At 38.9% G+C, this 23,896-nt stretch overlaps 2 protein-coding genes across 2 annotated transcripts in view; both read left to right on the forward strand.

Moving 5' to 3' along the window:
• Positions 1-13,000, forward strand: part of LOC101963399 (olfactory receptor 7E178) — a 29,021-nt gene extending 16,021 nt beyond the window's left edge. Inside the window, exons 2-3 of the mRNA XM_005342153.5 lie at positions 2,613-2,665; positions 11,183-13,000. Of these exons, the coding sequence (XP_005342210.1) occupies positions 11,295-12,125 (831 nt within the window). The 5' untranslated portion in view covers positions 2,613-2,665; positions 11,183-11,294 and the 3' untranslated portion in view covers positions 12,126-13,000. The remainder of the gene's footprint in view (positions 1-2,612; positions 2,666-11,182) is intronic.
• A 1,980-nt stretch (positions 13,001-14,980) lies between these two features.
• On the forward strand, positions 14,981-20,898 carry LOC101963685 (olfactory receptor 7E24). Its single transcript, XM_013366100.3, has 2 exons — positions 14,981-15,009; positions 19,695-20,898. The coding sequence occupies exons 1-2, from the start codon at positions 14,981-14,983 to the stop codon at positions 20,635-20,637; spliced, it is 972 nt and encodes a 323-aa protein (XP_013221554.2). The 3' UTR covers positions 20,638-20,898.
• Positions 20,899-23,896: the final 2,998 nt, after the last annotated feature.

Genomic DNA, 23,896 nt, shown 5'->3' on the forward strand with positions numbered 1-23,896 from the left:
TTTGATCACTTTTTAATGTCTTTTAATTAGAATTCTTTATCTTATTAAAGGAGTAGGGATATTTCTTATTTTATATACTGTATTTAGGGTCTTATCTATATTACAATGAATATGAATTTGATATCTCTAATGATGTTGGACTTAATCTTCAGTAGAGTATCTCTGGGTTAACCAGCTTCCAGTTAATATAGCAAATACCTGAAATAACAGGTTATAATAAGAAAGGCATGATTTTAGCTCACAACTTTAGAGGGTTCAACCCAGGATTAATTGAACCCTATTGTTTTGAGCCTGTGATCAGGCAACATATCATGTTGGGAGAAAGCAATAGAGAAAAATTCTTACTGTATAGTCAGGAAAAAAATGGAGAGAAAGAGGAGTCAGATGGGGTCCCTCTATCCCATTCCAGAGCAAGCTCTCAACCACACAAAGCACCCACTACTACCCATCTCTTTATGTTCCAACAACTCCCAAGAGCACCACCATAGGATTCACCCTTTAACACTTGCATCTTTGTGGATGATGCAACATCTGAACTTCCGTCTAATATAAGTAAGATTAGAAACAGGTGTATAATAATAATAATAATAATAATAATAATAATAATAAATTATTTTAAAATTTAAGATATTTCTAATGAAAACATTCTAAAAATTGGTTTTTCCTAACTAGGAAATACAGTAGAAGGTGTATGGTCTTTAAATGCAAGAAATTTTCTATTGAACTGCTTGAATCAAAATATATACACACTGCTACATGCTGGCAACATGCTTCTTTATTCTAAACCCTCTTTCCTTTTTCAAAAGGTGTCCAAGCAATAGAGAACCATAAAATATGACACATGTCTCAGAATTCTATCTCATGAATTCTCAGATGATCCAGACCTACAGCCCATCCTCTTTGGGCTGTTCTGGTCCATGTATCTGGTTACAGTGCTCGGGAACCTGCTCATCACCCTGGCTGTCAGCTCTGACCGTCACCTCCACACCCCCATGCACTTCTTCCTCTCCAACTTGTCCTTGGCTGACATTGGTTTTACCTCCACCGCAGTCCCAAAGATGATTGTGAACATCCAAACTCACAGCAGAGTCATTTCCTATGTGGGCTGCCTGACACAGATGTCTCTTTTTATCCTTTTTGGAGTATGGATGCTACACTTCTGACTGTGATGGCCTATGACCACTTTGTGGCCATCTGTCAGCCATTACATTATCCAATCACTATGAACCCCTGACTCTGTGGCTTCTTGGTTTTGTACTTTTTTGTTTAGCCTTTTTGACTCACAACTGTACAATTTTATTGCCTAAAAATTTCCTTACTTGAGAATGTAGAAATTGCTAATTTCTTCTGTGACCCTTCTCAAGTCCTTAATCTTAATTGTTAGAATATCTTTACCAGTAATATGATGTATTTTTTGGTGCGATATTTAGTTTTTTAACCATCTCAGGGATCCTTTTCTCTTGTTATAAAATTGTTTCCTCCATTCAGAGAGTTCCATCATTAGGTGGGAAGTATAAGGCCTTCTCCACCTATTGGTCTCGTGTGTGTGTGTATGTGTGTGTGTGTGTGTGTGTGTGTGTGTGTGTGTGTGTTTTATGGAACAGTGATTGGAGTGACCTTCAGTTCATCTGTCTCACATTCCCATAGAGTGGGTGTAGTGGCCTCAGTGATATATACTGTGGGTCACACCTATGCTGAACCCCTTTATTTACAGCCTGAGGAACAGGGACATAAAAGAGCCCTGAGGAAGTTACACAGAAAAGCAATCTAAACTAGAACCTTTATCATCTAATCCTAATGTTAGTTGGAGAAGACAGAAAAAAGAAACAACTAGAATCACAAATTCTGTTTCCTTGGGCACATTATTTTTGTACTTTAATAGATTTAACTTCTCATCATTTTTCACAGAATACTGGTGGTTGCTGCTTTGGAGCGAGGTAGAAATGGAGAGTTTTCAAAGTAGATACAATTTATGTTGTAAAAATGTAAAATTTCTGGAGATGTATGGTGGTGATGTATAACTAACAATGTGAATATGATTAATGCGATTGAACTATGTTATTAAAATTGTCAAAATGATTAATGTTTTTATATTTTGTATTTTCACACAATGAAATGGCGAAATAAAAAGCAAATAGATTTAAAACTAAGAGAGAAGTGAATAGTACATAAGCTATATACTGAGTAGAAGAGTGGCCCCAAATGATTGAGGTCATTATCTTTATTTTCCTTCTCCCATTAATAGTAGGAGGTTCTTTGAAATTGGGTTAATGTGAACCAGTATGACAAATTTGACCTCTGTGCACCAAGCCACCAAGATCAAGTTAGAGCAATTACCCATCTTGTGCCTTCAGTCCTTCAATTGATGGCTCCAGTCCAGTTGGCACCATACCTGTCTGTACCTCCCATGGTTTTATGTGACAAGAAGCTCCTATCAATGTGCTCATGTTAATCTGAGGAGTTTGTGGCTTCCTTAGGCCACAGGAAGAGAAGGTTCATCATATTTTCAGTCATTGGTCCTGGACAAGTAGACATTGCAAGATAACCAGGTAAGTGCTGAGAGAGACAGGATGGGAGAAAGACTAACAGAAGCATTATTTTCTCACCATCAGGTGTAATATGTCAGCTGGAACAGCCGATGGGCGGAAAAGTGTACAAACTTCAGGTATGTGCAATGTGCAGATTGTGGTCTTGTTTGTGGTGTGATTTCCCCTCCCGCTGCCAAAAAAACAACAACAAAAAAACTTTTTCAATACTTGACTTTCCACCCCACAGTGGTTCCATCTCCCATAGACATCTGCCTCATAAGAACAGAAAGTGTGACCATGTAAAGTGTTCCATAAGCACTCCAAGACATTTATAATGATAATGAGGAGGAGGAGGAGGAAGACGACAACAGTAACCCTAATATCATATACCATTATGAAGGGCTTCCTATGTGCCTGATGCTGAGCTCTATTCTATGTAGTTTTTTTCATTTCCTGTGTGTAGTCATTCACAAGACATATGCCCCAACACTTTTATTAGCTTACAAGAAAGAAGGAGCCCATCATTTTGTGTGGCATGAACTAGGTGATAGGTAGAAAAGAGTGAAGCCTTGTTTGAGATGACCCGTCTTTGTTCAACATAGGCTATTCTTGCCAGCAGAATCCTGGCAGGCCATGAAATTGATAACCCTCATATCCATTTCCTTCTCTTTCACTCCAGGAGATATTTCTTTCGAGATCCCAGGTAGGCCACAGTAGAGTGCACCTGTTAGACACCTGTTGCATGAACAGTACCAGGTAGAACAGTTGTGCATCACAGGCTATGACCACAAAACAATAGACACACAATAATTCACCACAGACTCTGTCTTCTCTGCAGTCCAGTTTATCCTTTCATCTCATATCATCCATTCCTGTCATCACCCCACTTGTCTCAAACAGAGAAATAAGGTCATGTCCTGGTGTCATTCCATCAGAAAGCTGGAGAGAGTTTTCAAATGTACCTCAGATGTGCCTGTATTTAAGACTTCTTGACCTCAGCTTACAATTTTCTGATAGTTTGGAAACAATAAAATGCTTTGGTGTTTCAAACTCAAAAGATTGATAATTTAATTTTGTATTCTGTTGGTTCTACTTATTTCTGTGATGTAGTGCAAGGTTGTTGATATGTCTGAGGCACAGGATTGTCATCTAAGTTAGTTTCTAGTTGGTACAATGACACTAAGTAAAGATTACACAGGCACAGCTTGATCCCTGTGAGTATGTGAAGGACTAAAATGCAAGAAGGAAAAAATGCAACTTTGACATTAATCTTAATAAAATCAACCTTCATACTATTCAATCAAAATAGCTTTTGATTTGAAGTTACCATTTCCCTGTTTCTGTAATGGAACATTTAATTTTTGTCCTTTTATGTTTACATACAAGGAGAGGAGTTACTATTTCATTTTTGATTCCCCAGAAACTATTCAATTTTGGGCACAGAAGAAGTATCAACAATAAAAACTTTCTTTAAATATTGAGTAGGTTTTTTCTTGGTTCACAAAATAATGGCCATACTCAGCATGGCTCCAACACATGTGGTGTTTTTTCCTCTATACTTTCATTCCTTTCAGGAATCTTCCATAGAACTAGAGACAAGTCAAAACGGCTCCTAGCTGAATCTGTTTTAGGGACTCATTGGACCTATAATGACATTTAATAATATCTGCAATGCTCAATTATTGAAAGATAACTGCAGAGATTTTATGAGTAGAAAATGACAGAAAAGTGTGTAGGTAAACCTTCGGTTGTAACACATTTTATATGTTCACGTTATTCCAGGATCCAGTGCCTTTTGCAAGCTGCTACTCAGTAAATTCACGATCTCCAAAGTGATGGAATTGCTTATCTAGAAAACGTATGGTGAAACAGTTAATGACTTCCACATTACCTTGGCATAGAAATGAATGATATTCTCCCCCTTTCAATAGGGAGTACAAACAGAGAGGTGGAGACTCACATACATTCTAAAAATATAACAGGCCAATTATGTTGGCCCAAAATGTTGATATTCTGATTTCCATCTCAGGGCACTGTCTCCTCTACTGGAGCCTAGTGGGGATATTATTTCTGATACAAAATGAAATTCCTTGGAGAATAATCTCAAAAGAATTATTGCTAGATAGATTTCAATGATATGTTTGGTTATGTACATATATATAAAAGATAAGGAGATATATTAAAATATAAAATTTCAGATGTGTTAACATTTCATTAATCTTAGGCATCAATTGGTGTAGTGTAAAATAATATATTTCTGATCAGTGATTTAGAATTATGTGGATTTAACTAAACCATCAGGTCAAACAGTAGTGACATTAAGTAATTAATAAATAACAATAAAAGTGAGGATTTATATTTACAAAAGAGGAAAATCAGGAAATTCAATAATGTTGAAAATTCAATAATGTTGAGTGCAAGATAATTGGCACTCAATAATGTTTTCTCATTGTGAATTATCAACTTTGATTTAGTGTGCACATGGTCTGTCTTAGTTCTTTCAGTGTTTTTAATATTCTAAGAAAAAGGATGTTTTCATATAGTCTTAGAATAAACTGTGTTTGATTGTTTTTTACCTTCCACTCTTTTCTTAAAGGCAAAAGGATATTGGTTCTTCTTTATTATTTTCCAAAAAATATTGGCTGTATTTTACTGTGATAATGGACTAATTATCCATAATGTTCTTGATCTTATAACAATATTCAGTTGATTGTCTCTAAAGCATATATGTAGAAAAGGAGGTGAGTAAAACAGAAATGAATAATGAAAGAGGTTTAAAAAGATTTTGTCCTGAGAGGTATTGCTACAGTGTATGGACCTCAAGTTATGAATAAACAATTTTGCATACTAGAATTCCAAATAATGAGAACTGAATGCCTCTTGGTTCCATTTTCTTATCCATTTTAAGTTTTCAAAATGTCTAATAAATAGAGAATCATAAAATGTAACATAGGTCTCAGAATTCCTTTTTGTGAGTTTCTCCAAGGACCCAAACCTGCATCCCATCCTTTTGGACTGTTCCAGTCCATGTACCTGGTCACTGTTGTTGGGAATCTGCTCATCATCCTGGCCGTCAGCTCTGACTCCCACCTCCACACCCCATGTACTTCTTCCTCTCCAACCTGTCCTTGACTGACATCTGCTTCATCAACACTATGGTTCCAAAGATGATTGTGGTCAATTCAGAGTCGAGTCATGTATGTGGGCTTTCTGACAGATGTTTCTGTTTATATTTTCAGAGGTAGGAATGGTATGCTTCAGACTGTGATAGCCTATGATCAGTTTGTAGAAATCTGTCACATTCTGAATTATCCAGCTATTATGAACCCTTGGTTCTGTGGCTTCTTAATTTTGATGTCATTTTGGGATAACCTTTTGGATTCTCAGATACACGATTTAATTCAGTTATAATTTACCTGCTTCAAGGATGTGGAAGTTTCTAATTTTTTCTCTGACAATTGTCAATGTATTAATTCTACCTGTTCTGAAATCATCATCAATTACATAGTCCTGTATTTTGATGTTGCCATCCTGGATTTCTTTCTATGGGAATCTTTTTCTCTTACTATGAAATTATTTCCTCCATCCTGAGCATACCGTCATTGGATGGGACACCTAAAGCCTTCTCCACTTGTGGATCTCCCCTGGCAGTTGTTTGCTTATTTTATGGAGCAGGCTGTGAGGTGTACTTATTCATCTGCATCACATTTTTCCAGAAAGGGTACAGAAGCCTCAGTGATGTACATGTTTGTTGATTTTTTTTTCATTTACACCTTGAGGAAGAGATCCCTAAGGCGTCTCCAGAGCAGAAGAATCTGATCTTAGTACCTTTGACATTCATTTGGTATAGAGTTTGGACTTGGCAGCAAAGCTAAAAATGTACACCTGTAAATGGTGCCTCTTGCTTACATTAGTTTTGTACATTTTAGACTTTAATTCCTTATCACGTTTCACTTATAAACCTAAAGAATGGTCTTTGCCAGTGTGGAGAGAGGGAGAAATATAGAGATTTTAAAATGAGTTCAAAGTTTCACTTTGGGAAGCAGAAATTTTCTGGAAATAGATGTTGATGATAGCTGAACACCAAGGTGAAGGTGATTAGTACTATCAAATGAGCAAAAATGTGGTGAAATGGCAATGTTAATGTATATTTCACTATAAAAAACAATGGAAAAATACAAGTGTGCTTTAAAATAAAAAGAGAAAGAACAAATCAAGTGAATAGTACAGGGACCAAAACTTTGGTCTTCAGCTCTTTTTCCCTCAACTACTATTAAGAAATACTTAGAGATTGGGATTGGGGTAACATGGACCAATTTGGCTAATGATCACCTCTGTGCATTGAACCTCCAAGGTCATGTTGTAATAAAAATCAGCCATTGCCTCCAGTGCCTCCAACCCTTCAGTCTGATGGCTCCAGTCCAGTGGGCTCCACACCTGTGTCTACCCTCCCAGGGTTGCATAAGGAGGCTTACATCTTACCTTGGATTCACACCGAGCCCACACAGAGAGCAGAGTCCTTCACTGGGCATGAGGTGTGGTATTTGAATTGCATTCCTCAGTCATGACCCAACAGAGAGGCAGCTTAAACCAGTAAGTGCTGAGGGAGATGATGGAGGGAGGGAGGACCATGGAAATATTGTTTTCTCCTCATCGGGACAAACACATCACAGTGGGTAGTCAGAGGGGAGTCGAGTGACAAAAAATCATACCCATGATGAGTGTTCTGTGTTGTGTTTGGGTCCCAGAAGACTCATGCGAAGATTTGCTTTCTTCCTATACTTGCTGTGCTTGCCAGACACACCTCACCCATGAACATTTAAATGGGTTTCCCAACAGTGTTTCCTAAGTACTACAAAAAAATAATGAAGGGGATGAGGAGGAGCAGGATGGCAGCAACCATCACATCATGAACCATGTTTGAGGGATTCCTGAGTGTCAAGCTCTGACTTTTTATAGCTTGCTTCATTTCATTTAATCTGCATAGTTTCCCCCAAATTGTAAGTGTCCACTTTATTTTCCATAAAATGAAAAAAAAAACAAAGAATTTTTATGTATCTGTTATCAGACTGTTAGGTAAAACAGACTGAAGAGATTTTGAATGGGTCTGTCTGAATATAGACACAGAGAATCCTGCCAAGAGAATCCTGCTGGGTTTCCTCCTGACAACCCAACAGTAAATTGTACTTCTCTGTCACTCCAGGAAGAGACCCCTCGCTCACTATATCCTTCACAGGGCAGAGCAGTGGCTGGCACCTGCTGCATCAAATATAAGAGGGGTAGCTAAGATCACAGGCAAGGATCACAGAAAAGGTAGACAATCACAGTTCAGCACAGATTTCCCTCCTGACCCACTCCAGGGTGTTTTGGATCTGTCCACAAACGCCTGCAGTTTTGTAATCTACAAACCCCACTTCAAAAGGATACTTAAATTCACGTCTTGAAGGAGTTGATTTCCTTCTACCGGGAAGAGTCTTCTGAAGTTCCTCAGATATCCCTGTCATCGAGACCTCTGAATATCTGCTTAAAACTTACTGTTGATTGGAAAACAAAACATTTACTGCTCTGGACGCAGACATCAGATATTAATTGTGAATCTGTCCCTCACACCTGTTATGTCAGTGACACAGACAGATTTTCAGTATATCTTAGTTAATTTCTAATTAATACAACTTCATTAAGGGTAAGTTATATATATATATATATATATATATATATATATATGTATTCCCTGCATGATTAAGATGTGATAAATAGATAAAAAAGGAGGAAAGGCAATTGATATTATTATTATCATTATTATTTTAATGTTCATACAATTTAAAATATGATATTTGAAGTTATTGTTTTTCTCTTTCTGTAATGGGACATTTTATTTTGTCCTTTCATAAGTGTAGGCTGTGTATCTGGAAGGAGATGCCAAATTCTTTTTTCATTTCTGATGTATCAGATCTTCCCTTGTTTGTAGAGGGAATCAAAAATAAAAGAAGGCATCAAAAATAAAAGGACTGTCTGTTAAATGTTGGGTAGTCGCTTCCTTGCGCAGAATGTGTCCATATCAGTGTGGCTTCAAACATTGGTGCTTTCCTTCTGCACTTTTGTCCCTTTCAGGAAAGTCAGAAAGAACAGGAAACAAGAAATAATAGTTCTTGCTTATGTCTTTTATGCCTCATGGACACATGACCCTCACATTTTTTATTTAACAGCATCTACAGTATTACATTACTCAAAGGAAATTGCAGAGGTATGTATTAGCATTAAAAAGGAAAGAGGGAGAAAGAGAAGTAGACAGGTGTTCTTTATGTTAAGCTAAGTCATATTTTTGAGTTCTATCATTCCAGGCTTCCCTGGGTTTTGACAGTTGTTTGAGTCAATTAACTTGCCATTTTCATAAGGTTGGATTTCTTTATTTGGAAAGACAAGACAATAACAAAATGTATGTTAGTTTCCAAACTTTCCTTTCATGGCTTATATGTGGAAGACATGGGTGTGTTTGTCCCTATTTCTTTAAGCAGTGTGCACCCAGACAGCTGGAAAGATGTGCACACATTGATCATATAGTTGCAGGTTAATGATTCGATATTAAATGTTGATTTCCTGACTCTCAGATCAGAGTACTGTGTTCTGTACTGGAGTCAAATTAAAATATTATTCCCTTTATAAGATGAAGTTTCTTGATCAATAATCCTGCAAGGATTATTACCAGATAGACATAAGCAATATTTTTGACAGTATAAACTAACAACCTATAACTAGGTTGTGTTTGACTAGAACTGATTTTGTTTGTTTTGTTACTGAGATTGAAACTGGAGATTGAGCTACATCCCCAGTACCCCTTTCTAATTTTGTTTTTAGAGACAAGATTTCACTAAGTTGCTTAGGGCCTTGCTAATTTACTGAGGCTGGCTTTGAACTTGCAATGCTCCTGCTTCAGCCTCTGAGCCACTGGGATTACAGGAGTGTGCCATTGTGCCTATCCTAGAACTCATTTTCAATTGACACACTAAATATAGGTGATTAATAGAAAATGGGGTTCAAATAACCAAACTTTATGTGTATATTATTTGTAAATTTTTGTTTCTGTGATATGGAGAGAGAGGCACAAGGATTTTTGAAGTTATTTTATAATAATAAACTTGCTCCTCCCTCAAGATATACTGTATATCAGCTGAATTATTTGAAGAAGCTGCATGTCCTTGACAGAGAGACTTAAATCCACACAACATTGTAAATTTTTACATTTCTTGGCAATTGATGTTTGTTGTAGACTACTTAGATAAGCTTGACATATTTTTTAAGGTACGCCTTCAAGAACAAAACTTACACATACACATATCAGTACTGACATCTCTAGTAACATAAAAAATATGACCACTGAGACATGTGTGAAGGGTTTTTTTTGGGGGGGTGGGTGGGTGGAGGAGACACAGGTATGAAGGAGAATGGAATCATACAAAGAAACCTGAAAGTGAAATTATGTAGGCAAATATCCAAATCCCTCTAAAATGTTAGTTCTGAAGCACATATTGCTAACTTTATTTTCAGTATAAGTAGTGGGTATTATTGACAGTAATAGTAGATAAACTTAACAGGGCATTTTCTCAATACCAGGGAGTACTCTCAACTCTGGGCTAAGGAAAGAACACGAAGAATTTCACTTGAAGATGCTCTGATTATGTTAATGTTTGCCCAATGCCAGGGATTCATGATATTTTAAAATATTCATAGCTAAATACAATGATAAATAAGACTTAGAAACACTAGACTGTGCAATTTAAATAAAAGAATTGTAAACTATTCTGCAGTCTCACAATAAGCTAGGTAATTATTGTCCCCATTTTAGACATGAACAAATGGCCCAGGAGGGTTTACTTTATTTTCTCTACTTTTCTCTTCTGCTTTTTTTTCATAAATTATATCATATTGTGACCTCATAAAACAAATAACTCTGAGTCACCTTACAGTAGCTGAGGTAAGAGAATTGCATCCGAGTTCCAGGAAGTGTGGACATTAAAATTCTCTTACATGACATAAGAAGAGTAGTACTCATATTTGGGATTGGGGGACATCCCTGATGCAAAAATTCTCAACAATATGTAGGAGAATTTATGATCGGAAATATAATGACCAGTGGAAAATAGAAGTTTTTTTAAAGCCAAACAATATCTTCCTCACTAGATATTTTATTGAGATTATAAGGGATCAATACAAATAAACCAACATGAAATATAAATTTCTAGTCTGCTACTTAGTATTTCATGGCTGTTTCATCATTGATAGGTTCAGTGCTCACAAAGCCCACATTTGAGGTTGGTGATGACATTGCTTATGTGCATTTACCTTATTTATCAAAATTTGAAGTCTACCAGGCTGAGTATACATGTTCTATTTTAAATAACTTTTTAAAATGCAAATAAAATTTTATAGAGGGATTCTTTCACAAATGAGGGAAATAAAAAAAATACCAGAAGCCAAAATAGCTTTGGGGTAAATTTGTTAACAAATTTTCTGATATAAACCAATTTAACTTTAGTGTTGATATAATGCAGTCTTTATTTTAAATATTCTAAAACAAAGGAATGTGTAGGATTGTTTGCATATGTGTTTCCTGTTTATTGCTTATTTTTTTACAATCCTCTTTTCTGTTTCAAAAGGTGTCCAAGAATTAGAGAACCACAAAATCTAACAGGTGTCTCAGAATTCCATCTCTTGGGACTTTCAGAGGACCCAGACCTTCAACCCATCATCTTCGGGCTATTCCTGTCCATGTACCTGGTCACAGTGCTTGGGAACCTGCTCATCATCCTGGCTGTCAGCTCTGACCCCCACCTCCACACCCCCATGTACTTCTTCCTCTCCAACCTGTCCTTGGCTGACATTGGTTTCATCTCCACCACGGTCCCAGAGATGCTGGTGAACATTCAAACTCATAGCGGAGTCATCTCCTTCGTGGGATGCCTGACTCAGATGTCCCTTTTTATCCTTTTTCTATGCATGGATGATCTGCTTCTGACTCTGATGGCCTATGACCGGTTTGTAGCCATCTGTCACCCCCTCCATTATGCAGTCATCATGAACCCTCGCCTCTGTGTCAGATTAGTTTTGGTGTCTTTCTTGTTTGGCCTTTTGGACTCCCAAGTGCACAATTTGATCACCATACACTTTTCCTACTTTGAGAACGTGGACATCGCTAACTTCTTCTGTGATCCTTCTCAGGTCCTTGGTCTTGCCTGTTCTGATACCTTTACTGTAAATATACTCATGTATTTTGTTGGTGCCATCTATGGTTTCCTTCCTCTCATAGGGATAATTTTTTCTTACTACAAAATTATTTCCTCCATTCTGAGGATCCCATCCTCAGGTGGAAAGTACAAAGCCTTCTCCACCTGTGGCTCTCACCTCTCAGTAGTTTGCTTATTTTATGGAACTGGCATAGGAGTGTACCTTTTTTCCAATAAGTCATCTTCCACCAAAAAAGGTACAGTGGCCTCAGTGATGTACACTGTGGTCACCCCCATGCTGAACCCCTTCATCTACAGCCTAAATAACAAGGACATTAAAAGTGCCCTGTGGAGGCTGCACAGGAGAGCAGTGTGATCTCAGGTCCTGTGGCGTCCATGTTTAGTTCTGGCAGCAACAGAACTAAACATCCAGACATTAAATCTACCACATTGGTCACATTATATTTTGCAGTTTGATAGCTTTAATTTCTCATCATGCTTCATAGTAGAAAGAAGGTTTCTATGGCTGGGGGAGGAATGGGAAGTTTTAAAAATTGATATAAAGTCTCAGTTTTGGAAGGTGAAATAGTCCTGGAGATAGAAGGTGGTGATGCTTGCACAAGGAAGTACCTATAATCACTGCCACTGTTTATTTGTATTTTGATATTTTCAGTTTGGATGTAAAAAGAAGATGGATCCTTAGGGAAAAAGAGAAAATCAGAAGTGAATAGTACACACAAACTTTCTCCTGAGTGTAGGAAGAACCCAAACTTACTGTAGACATTCATTTTCTCTTTTTTCTCCACTAATATGAGGAAGTCCTTTGAGACTTGAATTTTGTATATCAACATGACTTAGTATGAGCTCTGTGTGTTGGGCCTCCAAGGTCTTACAGCAATAAATAATAAGGCCGTGACTCCACCCCTTCATCTGGACTCCCAACTGTGCAATTGGATCACCGTACACTTCTCCTACTTGAAGAACACATTAAGTGCTCAGGGGTGGAACCATTTGTTACCCTCATGAGAACAAACTTTTTAAAATGTAAATAGGTAAAATGAAGACCAGTACAGTAAAGGAAGGGGAACAGGTGGAAGAGGGAAGGGAAAGGGGAAGTACTGGGGACTGAAATGGAGCAAATTATATTGCATGCATGTGTTTTTATATCAAAAGAGCCCAGATATTATGTATAACTGTAACACACTAATAAAGGCATTAAAAAGGTGGAAGAATACCAATATGCACATTTCAGATATGAGTTTTGTGGACTTTATGTATTTGGATATGATGGTGATACCCATACTAACCCTACTCCCCCTAGATAGCTTAACCCCAACAGGAAAATTTGGATCCCTGAAATCGGTTTCATATGTACTCCAAAAGGATTATGAAAATAATGCTGAGAAAGAAGAAGAGGATGATAGTATCCCTAATGTCATGGACTGACTTGGAGAGAGTCCTAAGTGCCAGGATCTGATTTATGTATCCTCTATAACTCATTTCATCTGCATTAACTTGCCCAAGTCTAAGCTTCTATATTATTATTATTATTCAGAAAATAAGGAAACACTGCATTTTTATGTAGCTAATTTGAGGTGGTTTGGTAGAATATTGATAAGGCACATTTGCATGGTTTGTCTGATTATAGACACAGGGCATCACAGCAGGAGAATTTTGGAATGCTGCCTCCTTGACAACCCAACCAGGGGTTTCACTTGCCTGTCTTTCCAGAAAGAGACCCTTTTCTCACTGTGCTATTCCTTTTAGAGGTTCCTGGTACAGCACAGCGAGAGAAATGGTCAGCAACTCCTGAGTAAACTCTGGGAAGGGTGACTATAGATGACAGATTTCCGTCACATGAAGATTGGATACACAGTGATCAGCACAGATCTCTCTTCTTTCAGCTGGCCATGTTCTCCTCTGATCTCTAACCAGCCTGCTCAATCTTAAGAGGAGACAAAAGAGATGCTATACAAACCTCCTTTAAAGTCAGTGTCATTCATTCCTGGGTCCTAAGATGTCATGTAATAATAACTACAGTGTTCAATTATTCAAAGACTAACACAAGGATCTTAATGAGCAGAAAAAGAGAAAAAGGAAGCCCAAAGATTGTTTTTTTCCCCCAAACCACCATTAAAAAAAATAAAGGACAAGAATCCCCCCTGCATTATGCAGTCATCATGAACCCTCATCATTCCTAGTGTGAATGAGTTTCTAGATCAGCCTTTTGGACTACTGTGGCATAATTTGAGTGTCTTACAATTTCCCAACTTCAAGGTTGTGGAAGTTTCCATTTTCTTCTATGACCCTTCTCAATTCGTCTTTTCTGTTCTGATACATTTACCAATAATGTAGTCGTGCATTTTCTTGCTACAATCTCTGGGTCTCTGCCTATCTCAGAGATCTGTTTCTTTTAATATAATTTTTTTTTCTCCATCAACTGGGAAGTCTAAAGCCTTTGCTCTTCTGGGTCTGACTTTTTGCTTGTGACTATTTTTGTATGGCAAAAGCTTGGAGTGCACCATGGTTCCACTGTATCACAGTCACCTAAAAACAGGGCAGCAGTTACAGGGATGCACACTGTTGTCACCCCTCTGCTGACCTCCCCTTCGTCTATACCCCAAATAATATGTTTCAGCATGGTAGAAATTACAGACATCAAACTACAAAAATAGAGGTAGCCAGGGTTGGGGGAGGAAGGAATGGGAAGATTTTTAAATGGACACAAATGTTCACTTTCAGAAGATGAAATGTGAATGCAGATGGATGACACTGATAGCTGCAGAATAATGAGACTGGGATCCATGGCACAGAATCCCATTTATATGTAGAATTAGGTGTTAATAAAGGGACCCAAGAGAAGGGAATATTGTAGACAATATTCTGCTGAATGCAGGAAATATCCACAACCTTTTGGGCATTCATTACTCTTTTTCTTCCACCACTAATATTAGGAAGTCCTTGGAGATTTGGAGAGCATGTACCAATTTAGCTAATTATAGCTCTAAGCATGGAGCCTCCGTGCTATATAGTAGGTAAAACTTCCCCTGCATCCAGGCTTCAGCATGATGCTCCAGTCCAGTGGGCTCCACATATCAGATCTCTCCTACTGTGGTTTTCTGAATTGGGAAGTTGCTATCTTACACTTATTCATATCAATCCTGAGAATCGAGTCCAAGCCTCAGGCAGAAATTTGGCAGGGGTGATGTGTTGGATCCTCAGACCTTGGTCATGACCCAGCAGAGACCCAGCATCACCCAGTAAGTGCTGAGGGAAATGATGGGTGGAGGAGGGATTATGGGTCCTCCTCACTAGGACCAACAGGCAATTTTGTAGCCAGAGAAGAGGCACCGATATGCAAAATTTTAGCTTTGAGGACAGTGAAGTTTGTGTTCTTGGTCATGTTCAGGGTCCCCAAAATCTTATTTAATGCTTTTCTTTCTTCCCATAGATAGCTCACTCACTGTCTAGGAGAAAATGGGCCCCTTTCCACTGTTTTATAAGCACTCCAAAAGGTTAGTAAGGGGACCATAGGAAGCAGGAGGAGGAAGACACCAACCACAACATCATGGAGCATTCCCGAGAGCTCTTTAAATTCCAGGCACTAGTTATGTTGCTTGTTTACATTTCATCTGTATAGCTTTTCTGTTGTTATAAATGCCCACATTATGATTTTACATAAATAGAAAGAGACAGCATTTTTAGTCACTTGCATGAGGTTTTGGGGTAGGAAAGAGTGAGTTCTCTTTTCACCAGCCTGTCTGATTATAGACAGGGCATCTTGCTCTACAAATACTGGCAGGATGCCCCTTGACAACCCAAATGTCCTTTTTATTTCGTTTCACTCCAGGAAGAGATGTCTTGTTCACTGGGCTCTTTTCTTTTATTTTTTTCCCTAATCTTCTAGATCACAGGGCAGAGCATTGGGTGACACCAGCCATCCTCTGTGGGAAGCACAGCCCCAGCCCATGGGCACAGATCATGAAAGAGCAGACAAGGAGGGTTCAGCACAGACCTGACTCTTGCCTAGCCCAGGAGATCCCTGCAGCTGTGCACACCCTCCTGAGAACTTGTACTCCGCCCACCCAACCTCAAAGACCTGAAGTCAGGGCTTGATTCCATTCCTAGGAAACCAGAAACAGCTAAAAAATTGTTCCTCACATATAGGTTTAGTTAAAGGCCTACATCTGTGTTTCAAATTTCTAATATTTGGGAACAATGAAAGATTTAGTGTATAGAACTGAGAGGCTACAAATTTAATTTTCTCTCCTTTTGGCACCTGTTTATTTCTGAAATCTGAGGCAGAGTGTTATTATCTCTAACTCAGTATTGTCATCTGAGCAGACATCTACCTAGTCCACACAGCTGCAAGACAACAGGCTAAGCAGTTGCTCTTACTGTGATCCATCATAAGAAAGGGAAAATCTAGATATCAGTATTATAAGTTAAATCTTCATACCACACAACTAGAATGTCCTCCAGTCTGAAGTGAACATTCTCCTATTTCTATAACAAGACATTTCATTTTTCTCCTTTTATAAATATTAGTTGTATATCTGGAGAGGAATAATAATTACCCAGAGCCTATAACTTGTAAGGCCCAGAGGAGGACTAAACAATAAAAAGCTCTTTAAATATTGAAGAGACCCTTTCTTAGTTCACAAACCTCGACCATAATCAGTGCAGCTTCAGACACTTGGAGTTTTCCTCCTGCACTTCAATCCCTTTCAGGAGTGTCCCATGGAACTAGAGATAAGGGCTTGACTTGGGACATGATACATGTCAGGGCTTCGTATCATTCCAGTATCAGTGTTTTGACATTCACATTCATCGGTAACTCATTATTCCCATAATATTCTGTATTTTTAAAAAAGTAACCACAATGACCAAACCATTTTTAAGTTCAAACTTCACTTATATGACATGTGGATACAGGTGCTCTTACCCTAGCAGTGGGTATATAAGTTGATAGAGGTGAAGAGTGTCACATACACCTGCATCCAGCCACAGGTAAATGACTACTCATGGAAATGGTGATTTCCAGACTCCCACCCCAGGCATCAACTCCTCTAGTGGAGTGAAATAGAAATGTGATTCCTGAGAGAAGATGGAATTCCTTGTTGATTCCTTATGAGAGAATTATGAATTGATGCCCTGTAAGGAAGTGTTGATGGTATATGTTAAGGATATTAATAATAATGCCTACCTTTAATTGGGCACCAAATGTAGGTGTTTTGCAGTAAAACTGAATATACATCAGTTGTTGAAAGTCACATAACTATCCTCTACCCTGATGATGCATGAGACTTTTCAGTAGTGTGATGTGGAGACAAGCAAAAGAATTTTGAAAAATGTGTCCTAATAATGCATTGATAAATGAAGCCCCTCTTTCAGGTAATTGTGTGCATGAACTAAAACATTTCAGGCTAATATTTGTACTTGACAGATTTAAAACCACATGCCAAAGTAAACTAGTAAACTAGTAGTACATTTCAGGTAAAACAGGTAATTCACACTGTTTACATGAGCTTTAGGAACTTTTAGGTAAGTTTTAGAAAAAAAAATTTTTTTACAGAGACCTAAGTCAATACTGAGATGGAAATATTGATAGGAAAATCTAACCATCAAATTCATGACAGAATTTGCCTTTGGGGAACAGGTGGATCTTGCAAATACTAAGCGTTCAAATTCAATGTCATGATTCAAATGTGTGTAAAACATCAGGCCTGAAGTATGCATCATTAAATGTTTGTATTTTAATGTAGGTAGTGGGTACTCTTGGAAACAATATTAATGGGACATTTGATAAGTGCCTGGTTTCTAAGGCAGTGATTCCCAAAGCTGATGTAGTAAAGGACCCTGGAGACCTTCACCTACAGACACTCCTGATAGAAATGGTTTGGAGTGAAGCTACAGAATCAATATATAATAAAATATCCACAGGCAAATAGACTGATTAATGAAACTGATAAACACAACCCAGACAACTTGAAAGATTTTTCAAAACCTTTTATTTTATGATATAAAATTGAGACCAACAAGATAGAAGAGATCAGGGCAGTAAGGAGGGGAGGGCCAGGGGATATTGGGAGTGAAATTGATCAAATTTTGTTAGATGCATGAACCAATGTACAGCAATAAAACTCAGAATTCTGTGTAATTAATGTGCACAATGAAAAAAACATCATCTAGGATTCCTTTATGGCACCGTCTGGTCCTACTGCCTTCATAATTATCACCATTTTAAAGATGAGGAAAGTGTCTTGGAATTGTCACATTATTTCAGGTACCTTTCTCTTTTGTATTTTCCACAAGGAAATCATTGCGTGAGTTGTCAAAAAATAATGTGCCCAGGTTGTCTTCAAGTAGCTGAAGTAGGAGAACTACAATTTATGTATCAGGCAGAATTAATGTGAAACCGAGTAACTCAGCCTAAGAAGGTTCATACTTCCAATTCACATTTATGATTTTTGGGTCTACTCTTAGCTCCAAATTTTCAAATGTAAAAGAAAGGTTTGTGATCAGAACAAATAGCAAAGCAGGACTGGCAGGACATTATAGAATGCAGAATCAAGAGGGAAAAAATTCTCTTCCTTTGAGATAGTATGAGTTAAACAACAACAAAAACAAAAACCACCCAAAATCTAAAAACAAGTTCCAAGTTTAAAAACTTTAAAACACTTTTTATTTGTTTTAATTAGTTATACATGACAGTAGAATGCATTCATACACTTTGATAGATCATACATAGATGAGATATAGTTTCTCATTTTTCTGAGTGTACATGTTGAAGAATCACATTGGTCATGTAGTCACATACATACATCCAGTAGTAATGTCTGTTTCATTCCACTATCTTTCCCATCCCCACATCCCATCTCCGCCCCTCCCATCCCTTCCTTGTACCTAATATAAGGTAATGCTATTCTTCCCTAGTTTCCCCGCCTTATTAAAAAACAAGTTTCTTTTCATTATTTCTTAAGCTTGACTGACAGGTGCAATATACGATAATGTCACATTTACAGTAGTGACTTCATATTATTATGTGCATTTAACCAAATCGTATTTGTGAAAATTTGAAGGTTACATAACATTAAATAATTTTTTAAAAAACAGAATATGTTTCCTGGGCATATATGTCTACAAAGGTGAATGACATTTAAACACAAGGGTGATGAAAAACTCCTGTAAGATAATTGTCAAATATCAATGTTTTGTAATAATGAATTGATAAAATAATATAGTCTTAGTCTGATACCATATTGACAAACATTTTAATAAAGGGAAATTGTACCATTGTCTTAGAATAAAAAGTTATATTTGACAATTTCTTAAATTCCTCTGACGATGGACTTTTATCCAACAGTGGGAAAGATATGTCTTATGTTTTACTTTTCTAAAAAGAGTAGTTTGTACTTTGTTGTGTATGAGGATTTGTTATCTGTGACGCTCTTGGTCTTCTAATATTGCTCTGCTTGGTATAAATAAAGCAGGTGTATATAGAGCATGGTAAATAACAACAACCATTAATGGGAGAATTCTCTGAAAATTGAGTTTGTTAAAAGACAGAAGTATTTCTGAAGATATATAAAAAGAAATATAAAAACTTCATATGTGAATACTGAAATTCTAAGCATATAAATAAAGAATACTGAAACCTGGCATGGTGGTGTACCTGTAATCCCAGGGACTCAGGAGGCTGAGGCAGGAGCATTGCCAAGTTTAAAGCCAGCCTCAGCACTTTAATGAGACCCTAAGCAACTTAGTGAGGCCCTGTCTCAAAATAACATAAAAAGGGCTGTGGATATGGCTCAGTGGTTAAGCACCCCTGCATTCAATTCCTGGACACCCCCCGCAACAAAGAAGAACACTGCATTACTATAATATTCTCTCCTTAATCTAATCTTTATTCATTCTTCCAATGCTTATTTCTTCAACTCAAAAGGTGTCCAAGCAACATAAACCCCCCAAACCTAACATCTGTATCAAAATTCCATCTCTTGGGACTCTCAGAGGACCCAGACCTGCAGCCCATCCTCTTTGGACTGTTCCTGTGCATGTACCTGGTTACAGTGCTGGGGAACCTGCTCATCATCCTGGCTGTCAGCTCTGACCCCCACCTCCACACCCCCATGTACTTCTTCCTCTCCAACCTGTCCTTGGCTGACATTGGCTTCATCTCCACCACGGTCCCCGAGATGCTTGTGAACATCCAAACTCACAGCAGAGCCATCTCCTACGTGGGCTGCCTGACTCAGATGTCTCTTTTCATCATTTTTGTCTGCATGGATGACATGCTTCTGAGTGTGATGGCCTATGACCGGTTTGTGGCCATCTGTCACCCCCTGCACTATCCAGATATCATGAACCCATCCCTCTGTGCCTTCCTGGTTTTGGTGTCATTTTTAGTTAGCCTTTTGGACTCCCAGATACACAATTTAATTGCATTACAGTTTACCTATTTCAAGGATGTGGAAATTTCCAATTACTTCTGTCACCCTTCTCAAGTTCTTAATCTTGCCTGTTTTGATTCCTTTAACAGAAACATAGTCATTTATTTTATTGGTGCCATATTTGGCTTTCTTCCTGTCTCGGGAATCCTTCTCTCTTACTCTAAGATATTATCATCAATTCTGAAAATCCCATCCTCAGGCGGGAAGTACAAAGCCTTCTCCACCTGTGGGTCTCACCTGGCAGTTGTTTGTCTATTTTATGGAACAGGAATTGTAGAGTACCTTGGTTCAGTTATGTCACATTCTCCCCAAAACAGTGTGGTGGCATCAATGATGTACACTGTGGTCACCCCCATGCTGAACCCCTTCATCTACAGCCTGAGGAACAGGGACATTAAAACTTCCCTGAGTAAATTGCACAGGAGAATAGCTTAAGCTTAGAATCTGTGGCATCCATTTGTAATATAAGGTGGAAAGGTAGCACAAGCAATGAGTTCATTGTCCCTAGTCACATTAGTTTTTAGTTGGTGTTCTTTAATTCCTCAGCGAGTTTCTTAGTAGAATGGGTTTTGACACTTTTGGGATACAGATGTACAAAGGGGGCTTTTAGAACTGTGTTGAAAATTTCATTTTTGGAATAGGAAATATTTGTGGGGATCCATGATGATGCTAATGATGATTGTACAACTGTGTTTATAATTGATGCCACTGGAATGAGCAGTTAAATGGTAATTTCTGTTATGTACTATTTATCACAATCAGCAATGGGAATATAGTGCAGATGGTTCTTTAAATATTATGACATAAAATAATTCAATTCTGATGCTTTCTGCTAGTAGTACAAGAGTCCCAAATCTGTGTGGACATTCATTTACTCTTCTTCTTTCTCGGCTACTATTAGGAAGTCCCTAGAGACTTGCGTAACATGAATCAATTTTAGCTAATTCTGAGCAGGTGCATGGAGACTCCAATGTCATCTTATAGCCACTAATCAGCCTGTGCTTCTAGGCCTTTGTGTGACGGCTCTGGGCCATTGGTCTTCATACCTTTGTCCTCCTGCCATGGTTGTCTGCATTGGGAAGCCCTCATTTCACACTGCATTCATATCAGTCCTGAGGAAAGAGCCCAAGTTTTATTAGCCATGGGCCATGGAATATAACAATGGCCATCTTGGGCATGCCCTACACTTTCCCCTTTTAGGGTTCCCCAGTATATAATCTACACATTTGAAGTTTTCTGCAGAGATCCCTTAATGAGGAAGGCAGAGCCCTGTATCCACAGGCCACGACAACATTACAACCAGAAAGCAAGCCCCACTGCCTACAATTACTAAAATCCATCTCTATGTGGTGGACAGACTAGTGCACTATTTCTGCAAAGGATCACTGGTCAACTGCTGTATAGCTGCCACTTCAGAGGTCATATGTGCTAAAGCCATTCTAAAGTTTTTCGAGTGATCTGGAATATGCATACAACACTCAGTACCAAACATAGTATGTACCCCTATGTGTGTTTTTTGTTAGGAAATTAAGTGCTATGTGATTTGGTATTGCAACTTTACATCTATTTCTTCATTTACTAGAGACGTGTATGATTTGTATGATTTATGGCTCAGGCTGTGTAATCAGCCAAGGAAATTATCTGCATTTCAGTCATCAGGGAAACCCCCTGTGGTAAAAACATCCAAGGTGTCTGGCACACTCTATATCAGGATTGTACAGTCTCCCAATTGGAAGGCATCTGGAGCAAGGTTTGGCCTATGGCAGGAGGGAGGTATGGATAACTCCAAGTGCAATTCTCTGTCCTATTCTGTGGGAGGTATAGCTACTCATGAGTTCTAGAGTACCATGTGACCCTGGCATAATCATCATACTTGTTCTATGATATCTGGTTGGATAGTTGGGCAAGAGCCTCTAGGTACCCAACCCACAGTTTTTGTACCTTCCATTTTCTCCAGACACTGGGAAATCAGATTTCTTAGTTCTGAAGTTTCATATGGGAGCCAAGACATTCCATCACACACAGAGTACCCCAACCACAGGCAAGAGGCTCTGAGTTACACCTGGACTGCTATCACAATGGCTGCCTTAGTTTTATCCCATATTGTGGTGGCAATAAAACTCTTTCCCAGCTATGTTCAATAGTCCAGAAATGAGGTCATGCATCAGAATTCACAGTATTAACAGCCTTGCACTGCTGGCCCACCATAATAAAGAGTGATTAAGATATGCATTTCAAAGATGTGCAGCCATGGACAACTAGGCTACAAATTCAGTGGGAGCTGCATGTCCCATACCACCCACAGGTTGCTGGCAGAGAGAGATACTGGCCTGCCCAAGTAAGGACTTAGGACTCCAGTCAACTAAGGGGTGGCTGCAGCACCTGTGGGGAATTGTGAGAGCTCTGATTGAGCATTCTAATGAGAGGGACCAACTCCTATGAAGGTGTTGGTGCACCACACAACACTCTTATTGAGCCTAAGACTCCATTTTGATGCCTTAATACAGATCCAGGTAAGGAAGGATGTTGTACTTAAGCCCGGGTTTGGGTAGCAAGGGGATGTTCTCTTGCCTGCTTCCATGGGCTTGAATTTGGGAGTAAATTGAGCACTGGACATGGTCTGGACAATAACGCCTCCCCCGCTTCATTGAGTAGCCCTGTTGGCGCCATGGGGGAAAGGTTTGGAGTGTGATCTCCTTGTGATACCATGGGGACTAGTGAATTCCCTCTCCCCCTAGGTACATGTGACGTGGCCAGGTGCTGCAGATAGGACAGATAGATTTTTAAAGGCACATTTGTTATTTCCCTTTGGCCCAGTATGAGTTTCGCAGTGCTGGTGCATACAGAGCCTGCTGGAGTTCAGGACCAAGCTGTACCAGCGTGGTATCACCACCCCGGGAAGCCACCACGGGCAGCTGTCCAGGACTCAAAGCTGGCATGTGTCTCCCAGTGGATGTGACTTCCCTGTGCGAGGGCCTTTAATTACCTGTCCTTTCATCTGTAGGTGTGTCCTTGCTAACACAACTGTGTTAGCGATTCCACGAGAGGCACAGCCCCCCGTGAGTCCCATTGGGCCATCAGAGACCCAAATGTGGTGGGTGGAACATTCTGTAGAATCAAGTCCCTCTGTCAAGTGCTTCCTCAGTTGTGTGTTGAACTGGCCCTAGAATCTGTTGGAGCTCATAGAATAAAGAACTGGTGGACAAAATCACTCCTTTGTTCCAAATACACACCCCACTTTCCTAGGGTAAGCATCTGGGTTACACCCGTCCTTGGGGTGGCTGACCAATTCCACACCCATCCTGCTACGGGATCCATGGTGCAGACCAAGGCTTCACAGTGGCTGCAAGTATTTCCCTATCAGGGTATAGAACTGCGACAGATGCCCACTGGTCTTCACAGCTGCTTGTGAGGCTGCTGCAGGCCATACCAAAACCGTTCTAGATTACTTGGATCTCCAGCCCAAAGGTGAGAGCTAACTCTACTACCTACAGGAACTGAATTTGATAAATGGCTCTCTTGATGACCTAAAAGACCTTTTTAGCTGCTTCAGTCCAGTCCCACTGTGCCCCTTTGCTCACTGGGGCATAGATGGGATAAACCAATTAGGCCCAAATGGGGAATAAAAACTTGCCAATACTCAATAAGACCACATGGGTCTGCAATTGCCTAACTGTTGTTAGTTGTGGATATG

Source organism: Ictidomys tridecemlineatus, chromosome 2 (genome assembly GCF_052094955.1).
Source record: "Ictidomys tridecemlineatus isolate mIctTri1 chromosome 2, mIctTri1.hap1, whole genome shotgun sequence".
Taxonomy (NCBI): Eukaryota; Metazoa; Chordata; class Mammalia; order Rodentia; family Sciuridae; genus Ictidomys; species Ictidomys tridecemlineatus.